Source organism: Lycorma delicatula, chromosome 4 (genome assembly GCF_047948215.1).
Source record: "Lycorma delicatula isolate Av1 chromosome 4, ASM4794821v1, whole genome shotgun sequence".
Classification (NCBI taxonomy): domain Eukaryota; kingdom Metazoa; phylum Arthropoda; class Insecta; order Hemiptera; family Fulgoridae; genus Lycorma; species Lycorma delicatula.
In genome coordinates, this window is record NC_134458.1 from 194490437 (window position 1) to 194500359 (window position 9923).

Here is a 9923-nt window from a genome sequence, read left to right on the forward strand (position 1 = left end):
TCAACCGAATCGCATTTAAATAAGTCTAAACACCATTGACAATTATTTAGTAGATTGTATTTTTGGTCAATTCTTAACAAATGCAGAAACCTCTAAGTAGAAAGCTTTTTCATACACAGAACATTGTGTAAAATGTATAAACATGTTCTGTTGAGATGTTTGCAATGTCAGAAAGATCCTGTTATTTAACAATAATTTAATAAGATATAGTGAATTTTTGTGACAATTCTGTTGGTTGTAGTGATTTTTTGGGTATCATAAGCATTTATACTCTTGAATGGATATAGAACTACATTTTACTTCAGCAAACCACTTTTTTATGTCAAAAATGAAGAAGAAAGAGAATTTAACTGTTTTATATGTTCATCAGGGTTAAAACTTTTAAATCAAAGCGTTTTATAACAACAGATGGAACTTCTGTTTTATCTATTCTCAGAAAATTTAATAAACACTAAAAAAATTAAAAATTAAAAAAAAAACACTAAAAACATTAAAAAAATGCAAACAACTAAACTCACATGTCTGAAACTTTGCGCAACACCATCCTAAAGGATCATGATCGTACTTGATAAATATCATAGTCATTTGGTTATACTTGCACCATCTCTCTGTCAGTCTGATAACTGTTCATACGATCCTGGTGTCACATTCAGAAATCTGGTGACCAGTTGATCTTAGAAAGCCACAATTATAGCTCTGAAACCCTCACGCTACGTAAACTTTCTATAAATAAATTTCAAGGTCATATGTAATTGTGTCAAATTTGATACTTTATAAATTGAATAAAAATTTATAGCGATAATTATTAATCAGAAATATAACATTTATTAAAATAAGATGAAGTCAAATTCATTTTTACAAAATAAACTGACGTCACACTGCAAATAAAATTGGCCTCAAAATATAATTTGAAAAGATAAAAATTATGCCCCCAAAAACCAACACTTTTTAAAAAAAGTAAACGTAAATGATAATAAAATCACAATAGTAACTCGATTTAAATAACAAACAACCGAAACGAAAAAACCTCAATCCAAATAAGAATAAACAAACTACCTAAAGCTCAAAACTTAACCTGGTACACTTACAGTAAAAAATGCCTATCGATAAACACAAAAATAAGACACTGGAAGCCACTTATGCAGCAGAAACACTCTTCCACCGGAACGAACAATCAAAGACAGACAGACATAGAAAATCGAAAGAACAACTGGAAGAACCTGCATCGATAAAAAGTACCAGAAAGACAGGCATCCTGGCAGAAAGACAGTAGTGGATCATCCCTGAAATAGTCGCACAATGAGATAGAACCCATCACTGATCCCATGCGTAAGTGGAGACTACGATTTTTTGTACATATCATGAGCATGCAAGATTCAAGACATCTGAAACAGCTACTAGAGTACAATCTCGGAACAAGACAGAATGCAGATGGATCAGAGAAATGAAAGAGGATCTGAAGGAAATTGCCCTTACACCAAAAGACGCGACAGCTAAGATAAAATTAAACAAGAAAATCAAGAAGAAAAACACTCACTTCACACTCACAACACGAACATTTTCAATAATAGGAAGGGCAGCACAACGATTGGAACATATGAAAAGGTACTGGGAGGACAACAAGGCCCAAACAGTTCCATCAAAGAGACTTGGATAACGGACTGACTAAAGTGATCATATGCGGTCATAAAAGATAATGCAGTCGAAATCTATGTAACGATATCGAGAATTCCGGTAAAAAAATAACGTTAAATAGAGGTTTTCATTATATCGACGTTGGTTATGTTAAATGTTTTCTAAGAATCCTATTTTTTTATGTCAATGTACTCTATTAACAAATGACTTGTTTCAATAAACGAACAAAAGTTTGCATATTAATTTTAGTGTTTTGTATTATTAGTTAATGGATTGTAAAAAATTCTGCTACTTTAATGTATAGGCAGATAGTAACTGCAGAACACGTGTTTAAATATTTTCTTAGAATTTTATTGTTAACGGGTTATTAGAGAATCTTGGGAATTTTCGCTTTAGCAGTTTAATAAAAAAACACCTGTCATTCTTAACTGTTGTCATGAATTCTTTGTATACAGGTAGAATTTAGGTAAGGAAATCAAAAGAATAACTGCCTTGAATTCACAGAGATGTCCAAAATACTAAATTTAATGTCATTTCGTAAAAATTACTGTATGTTATTGCATACATATACTGTATTATGTTATTATGCAGTTTGCCACAATTTCGTTATATAGAGATATGAATACGTTAAAAAGAGGTAAATTTATACATAGTTTTATTAAAATGTCCGGCGGAGTAAAAATGTTTGTAAAATAAAGGTTTTCGTAATACAGAGGTTCGACTGTAACAATAAATGAAGTCATAATTGTGATATAAATTGTAATTATTTTCGCCATATACATTATTAGTTTCCCCTCTCACATCTACAATTAATAGTAATATAACAATTTTTGTTTTTAATATAGGAAAAATAGGTGGAAACACAGAATTCACTATAGAATTAGAAGAGCAAGCTGATAAATGGGTGAAAAGCAACTTGGAAAAAATTGATTTTAAATTTCCAGAAAAATGATTAAAAGTAGCAACAACTTTATCAATTATTTTCAAAATTTCAATGAAACGTAAAATTTAAGCAAGGTAAAAATGTTTTAAATAAAAATGTATTGTAATAATGATAAACATTTCAAATAAAACATACGTATTTAGTACTCTACAGTTTTCTTTCCTTAAAATCGTATGAATCAACTACTATTTTCCTTCATGTAATTAGATATATTACAACTATAAAATATGGTTTAATAATATTAGGGAATATGATTATTACCTATACATCTTTAATACAGTTTTATTAAAAACCTAACAAATTAATTAATTTATTAACAAAGTAACAAATTAATAGTTGATGTTTTATACCACTTTTAAAGTTTTATATAAGGTGGTGGACAAAAATGACCCCAGGCCCCTGTGGGTGAGTTTGTTCTTTGCGAGCCCAATTAAGGGTTAAATTTTTCAAATAATGTATTAGTTTTTTTAAGTTGCCTAGTCTTAATTTAAGCAGTCCAGTTAGCTGGACATCTAAAAAATTGGTGTCCCACTAATATCTTTAGTCATCAACTGCTATGGTCATTAGCCCCAAATTTTCATTATTATTAATACTTTTCATGATTATTATTTTCATCATTATTATTACCATTTTCCTATCTTTTTTCTGTGCATGGATTGCACACATACGCGCGCCCACACACACACACACAAAGTGTGTTGTCTGCTTTCTGCTGCAAGTCAGGGTAACTATTTAATCTTCACTGCACAAAATATCATACAGCCGAACTGCCGATACAATATTTTTGTGCTGGTTAATGAATGGCAGTTTCCTGATTCTTGACTGGATACTAACAGCTGGTGTTCTAATACTTTCTTTAGGTTAAATTATAATTATTATGTTTCAAGTATGCAAATTTTTTTAGCTTCATACAAATGATATTATTCAGCCGATAACAACTAAATCACGTTAAACTACATTATACAAAAGTACTTAATACATAAGTATTACTAATGTTTTTCATTTCCTAACTTAAACTACTTTCCGAAATTCGAGATCAGTCTTTATCAGTAAAATGCATATGGTGTGATGACTCATTTGTTTGTTTCCATTTTCGCTGCATCGATGTAGGTGGAAGGGTGGGTTATACGGTCACCAGGTTGACTATCGCAACCCATCGGGTTGGTCTAGTGGTTAACGCGTCTTCCCAAATCAGCTGATTTGGAAAATCGAGAGTTACAGCGTTCAAGTCCTAGTAAAGTCAGTTATTTTTACACGGATTTGAATACTAGATCGTGGATACCGGTGTTCTTTGGTGGTTGGGTTTCAATTAACCACACATCTCAGGAATGGTCGAACTGAGAACGTACAAGACTACACTTCATTTACACTCATACATATCATCCTCATTCATCCTCTGAAGAATTATCTAAACGTTAGTTACCAACGCCTGTACGCGTATGACAGTTTTGTGCGAAATGACGAATCCGTAACTGCTGTTCAGCGAGATTTCCGCCTTCAGTTTAATATCCATCGTAACGCAAGCGTCCCTTCTTGTAACACAATATTGCGATGGGTAAACAACCTTCGAACAAGCGGTTCAATATTGAAGAAAAACCACCGGGTCCCCGACGAACTGCTAGCACTCCGGAGAACATCGAACGAGTAAGGGAAGTCATTGTCAGAAGCCCACGCCGCTCTATTCAGAGGCATTCAGCAGCGCTTCAAATGCGCACAAGTACAGTAAGACGAATTCTGCATACAGACCTGCATTTCCATCCTTACAAGATAGCCGTCGTGCAGCAGTTAAACGAGTAAGATTTCACGCAGCGATAACAATTTTGTCGACAAATGCTTACCATTTTTGAAGAAAATGAAAATTTGTTATTGTTAATGAGTGACAAAGCCCATTTTCATCTGAATGGCTTCGTCAACAAACAGAATTGCCAGTATTGGGCAGAAAGAAACCCACATCAGCTTCACGAGAGAAGCTTCATAGCCCAAAGGTAACTGTTTAGTGTGCAATAGGAAAGGTCGGTGTTATTGGATCATATTTTTTTGAAGAAAATGACGCTGCCGTAACTGTAACAGCTGATCGTTACATTGCGATGTTGAATACGTTTTTCATTCCTGAGTTACGAAACCGGGGAATCGATTTTCAAAATGTGTTATTCCAGCAGGATGGAGCTACAGCGCACACAGCGAGGGCAACGATGCCTGTTCTCCGTAACTTGTTTCCGGGACGGATCGTTTTCAGATTCGGCGACATTCCTTGACCCCCTCGGTCCCCCGACTTGAGTAGTTATGATTTTTTTCTGTGGGGGTTTCTGAAATCGCGTGTGTACGGCAATAAACCGCGTACATTCGAGGACCTAAAGATCGAAATTCGTCATCACGTCACCCAGATTGATGTAGACATGCTGTAAAGAACTGAGGCCAGTTACCGTGAAAGGCTACAACAATGTATTGCCCAAAATGGACATTACTTGCCGAACATAATTTTTCGTTCATGAGTAAGTAACAAATGCTTTGATTTAACAAGTGTTTCATTACCGATAAAACTTTTTTAAAGTAAATATTCAATTTTTTATGATTATTTTAAAAACATCCGGTTCCCGTGAATGACCCTGTATTATCATTATTAATGAGAGTGATAATTCAGAGGAAACTGTTTTAGTACAAACAGAAAATCAGATTAGCGTACAATTAGAAGAAGGAGGTAGTAAGGGTCCGGATAACTATTGGATTGAGAAGTATGTTTGCGAAAATGATGAGTAAAATTTTTACATAAAAATTAATATCTCAAGTTCGGATAGAGGAATCACATTAATATTTAGTATGAGTCTTGGGGATAGAATCTTTAAATTAGCAAAAATTCTGGACTTAAATACTTTCGTAGTTTACAAAATGGCGGCCACGTTTATTTTTCAATCTGTTACATCTCCACAAATATTAGTTTTTCAAAAATTATGTTAATTACTAAAATATTAAGCCTTTTATTTTGAACAAAATATCTTTTTATTTTCTAAAATCGGTTAAGAAAGAGTCGAGTTATGGCAGCAATTTATGTTGTAATTTTGCGTCATAATTATCATGACGCATTATTTTACACCCATCACCAGAATTGATGGAAAATGTAATGTAACGTACAATTACAACAGATACAAACCCGATGATGACGTAATTTGCGGTCGATTGTTTTCAGAGTTTTTATCCGAATAAATTGTACATTTTAATTTTAATTTTTCTCATTTTAGACATGTCGTGTTTGTTGTCGATTGACGGAAACGATTCGACGATTAAAAAAATATTTTTTCCTCCAATAGACCTTTCAAAAGGCCAATATGAATTGGGCTTGAAATGGTTGATGATGGCCAACACGATTCCAAATGTTGAAGAGAATAAAAACAATAAATTGTGTTTTGCGTTCGACAAGGATGTTAAAAAATATGAAAATGATGAATTTACAAAAAAAATTACATAACAATACCGACGGATAGTTATGAAATTGAAGATGTTGGTGAATATGTACAAAATGAAATGAAGAAAATTAAAAAATCAATCACATTAAAGGCGGATAGTAATACGTTACAATGTGAAATTAAAAGCATCGTGTGGATAGATTTTTCAGACGCAGATTCAAGTATTGGCAGTCTTTTGCGTTATGGGACGAGAATTCAAAACAAAATCCAACATCATTCAGATCGAATAATAAATATCGCTCCTGTAAATGTATCACGTGTAAAATGTAATATTTCGGGCAGATATAAAAACGAGAAACAAGATTGCATTTTATGTGATTTCCCACCGAGTGTCGATCCTGGTGAAATGATTGAAGAATGTCCATTTTATATTACACTCGTACCGGTAGATAAAAAAGAAATTACCAACTTGATAATAAAATTGACCGATGAAAACGATCAGTTGTTAAATTTACGCGGTGAACGAGTAAGCATATCGTTGGTATTGAGAGAATGTAAATAAGTTGTAAATGTAAATAAGAGTAAATGCCATATAAAAGTGATGATGATGATGTCAAAAAAATATATAAACTAACAGAGCAAAGAATTAAGAATTTGAAATCTCTAGGATTTGAAATTGTCGGTGGAAAATTAAAAAGCACCAATACGTTGTTGAAATGAAAAATCATTTTTTCTTATATAGAAATGAATTATTAAAATGTTAAAAAAGTCGCATCTACTGACGAATCGTTAACATATAAACAATTAAATCAATGTCAATAAATCGTTAACAAATAAATCAATGTCCGGTTGATTTATTATTATAATAAATCAAACGGACGAGTATACTGTTCCGGGCGACAGTTTGTCTACGTATTCGTGGGAAACTTGTTGGTGGAAACAATAAATATCGACATCAGATTCAATGACATTGTTTGCAAAATAAACAGCACGAAAAACGTAGGTGTGACCACTATCATCACTTACTACTAGTGATGATGTAAACGCTATACTGGCCACGATTTCAGATCATAAATCTAGACTAGAAATAACAGATGTTGCATGGCTTGTACCATATTTAAAGGTTTCAGTCAATATCAGTTTGAATTGTCCAAGTTGAGAAAAAAATGAATTGCGTATACCGTTTAGAAGTTGGGAAATTCATCAGAATCCAACAGTGTCACAGACAAAATCTATGGTTTGGAATATAAAAACAACATCAATGTTAGACAAACCTAGATACGTTATTGTAGGGTCTCAAACCGATAGATTAACTATTAAGAATGCGTCGGAGTTTGATTCGTGCAACGTTAAAAATATCAAAAGTATTTATAAATTCAAACTGTTATCCATACGAGGATTTAGAGGTGATTGAATGTTGATGTACAAAATGTTTATAGAGTTGAAACCAATGTATTTTAAATTGACCGATTCGCCATATACGTTTTCAGATTATAAAAACAAATATCCCTTGTACGTGATTGATTGTTCACGACAGGATCGATCGATAAAAATGGGCGTTATTGATTTGAAAATTAATATTGAGTTGAAGAGAATTTTAAACCAAATACAATTGCGTATTGTTTATTAATATATGAAAATGTTGTGGCTTACTCGCCGTTAACCGACTAAGTAATTAAACAACTTTCATAAGTAGAAATTTTAATTATTTGTTTATATTTTATTTTTAATGTATTGAATTATTTACTCAGTTACAGACGTAAAGTGAAGGGGGGAGCTTCTTTAATGTACTGAATAAGTTACTCGGGTTCAAACGTAAAGTGGTGGGGGCCATTACTTTTGAAACTGAGTAAATTATTCAGTATTAGATAATTGTTTAAATTTAGAGTAATGAGTACTTTCGAATATAATTTTTAGAAATGCATATGAATGTTTTTTGTAGGTGAAAGATCAAGTGTAACGTTGATGTGTCGTCTTCTCATTTTTTCGATTTATATGTACAATTTATCTTACTGTATTTCTTTAACATTATTTATTTATTTCTTTATTTTCTTCAAAATACTTAGTACTGTATTTTCTGTAATTTCTTCATATTTTATATATCAATTTAAATTATTTCTTCGATTGATATTATTTATTGGATTAAAATGTTCGTGAAATGTATTTGAATAAATACATAAATTTTATTATTTTTCTGTTTTTTTTTTTTTGCTGGTACTTATTTTTAGTATTATATTGTTTTACCATAAGTAGTATTGAAACCTCGGGTTCAAACGTAATGGCCCCCCACCATTTTACGTTTAAACCCGAGTAACTTATTCAATACATTTAAAAAAAGTGACTTTTATAGTATTAAAACAATGTTAGATTTTAATATGAAAGGAAATATTGTAATATAACCAAAATAAAGGCAAAATGTGACCTTGAAAAGGTTTTTAAAAACTTATGAAAAATTCTGTTATTGCTACCACTATTGAGAATATTAGGAATAGAAATGAAATAAAATTAAAGGTGAGAGATATACTTAAAACGAAAATTTTGTAAGAAATCTCATGCAAAAAACACAACGCAAAATTTATAAACAAAAAAATTAATTTATTAAAAAACTAAAAATAAAATAAATAAAACAATCATGGCCGTGGCGGCGGCGCCATCGTTTGCGACGACGTCGTCGCCACCGCCGCCGCCGCCATTTGCGACGACGTCGTCGCAGTTGTTGCCGCCTCCGCCTTCTGTAACATTATGAAAATAATAATCTATTTAAAACTATTATAAATATTAAATAAATTAAATTGTAAACTATAACAATTTTTTTATATACTTATAACTTGAAATATAAACAATGAAAATGAATCAAAATAGTACATTATGAAGATGGTCAAAAATTTGAGTCTACTGAAATTGTACTGCAACAACTGAAATGTTTAGTTTTATTTTTAATTTATTGAAAACTAATTTGTATAATATAAGAGTATCAAAATTTATATTTGTTCTTTTTTTCTGTTTTTTAACCGTTTTTTAAATTAGAAACAATTTTTTCTTTTAATTAAATATATATTAAAATGGATCCTTCCATTACTTTTGGTTTTATCCGAAATTTGAATAAAAATATAATAGATTTAAAAGCTGAGATATTATAAAAAGTTATTAAATTTGATGTATAAATAGTATACAGTTATTCATTTTGTGATGAAACGGAAGCAAATATATATTTAAATATATATGACAAATGTTATGAAATGTGTAATGAATTTAATAAACAGTTAAAATCAATTTTTTAAATTATGAAAGATGTAAAATTGATAATATTGAATAAAAATATTATTTTTATGAGTAGATGAAAAAAAAAAACATTTATTTATCTTTTACGATTTTGCATTACATTATTTCTTTTAATGAAATCTTTTTCATGAAAAATACTAATATTTGGCGAATTATTAATTAAATTGTTACGATAATTTATTTATAATAAATGCTTATAACTTGATGCTATTATTGAATTTTTTCTTTCTGAAAGGTTTTGACGAATTATTGAGGAGAATTACAACTGGCGTAACCGTATCTACAAAATGTACTACATCACTGCTTAAACTTTTAAATTAAACGTCTGATGGTAGATTATTTATTCTTTCAGATTCTATTGAACATCAAAAAAATGTAGATTATCTAGAAAATCATTGACCAGAAGTAAAATTTATTTACATTAAGAAAAAATCCCAAAAATGGGTTAAATATAAATTAGAAATTAATTGCACATATGCAAGATTTATAACAAAATACGAAAATCAATACGTAAGATAAATTTTTGAAAAAATCTGGTGATATTTTTCATTTTGATATTAGTTTTATCAGAATATATTCTGAAAATTACACCAAACTGAGTAAAAAATTGCAATAAAGAAATTATTAATCAAACAGTAACTGTTGTGGAAGGAAAATACGAA

The 9923-nt window shown here is 30.7% G+C and overlaps 1 protein-coding gene across 2 annotated transcripts in view; it reads left to right on the plus strand.

Moving 5' to 3' along the window:
* Positions 1–9639, plus strand: part of LOC142324183 (sulfotransferase 1 family member D1-like) — a 73894-nt gene extending 64255 nt beyond the window's left edge. Inside the window, exons 7-8 of one of the 2 annotated variants that reach the window (XM_075364929.1) lie at positions 2481–2652; positions 9497–9639. In XM_075364929.1, coding sequence (XP_075221044.1) covers positions 2481–2587 — 107 coding nt within the window. In that variant the 3' untranslated portion in view covers positions 2588–2652; positions 9497–9639. The remainder of the gene's footprint in view (positions 1–2480; positions 2653–9496) is intronic. The other variant, XM_075364930.1, reaches the window with a different exon arrangement.
* The last annotated feature ends 284 nt before the right edge of the window (positions 9640–9923 follow it).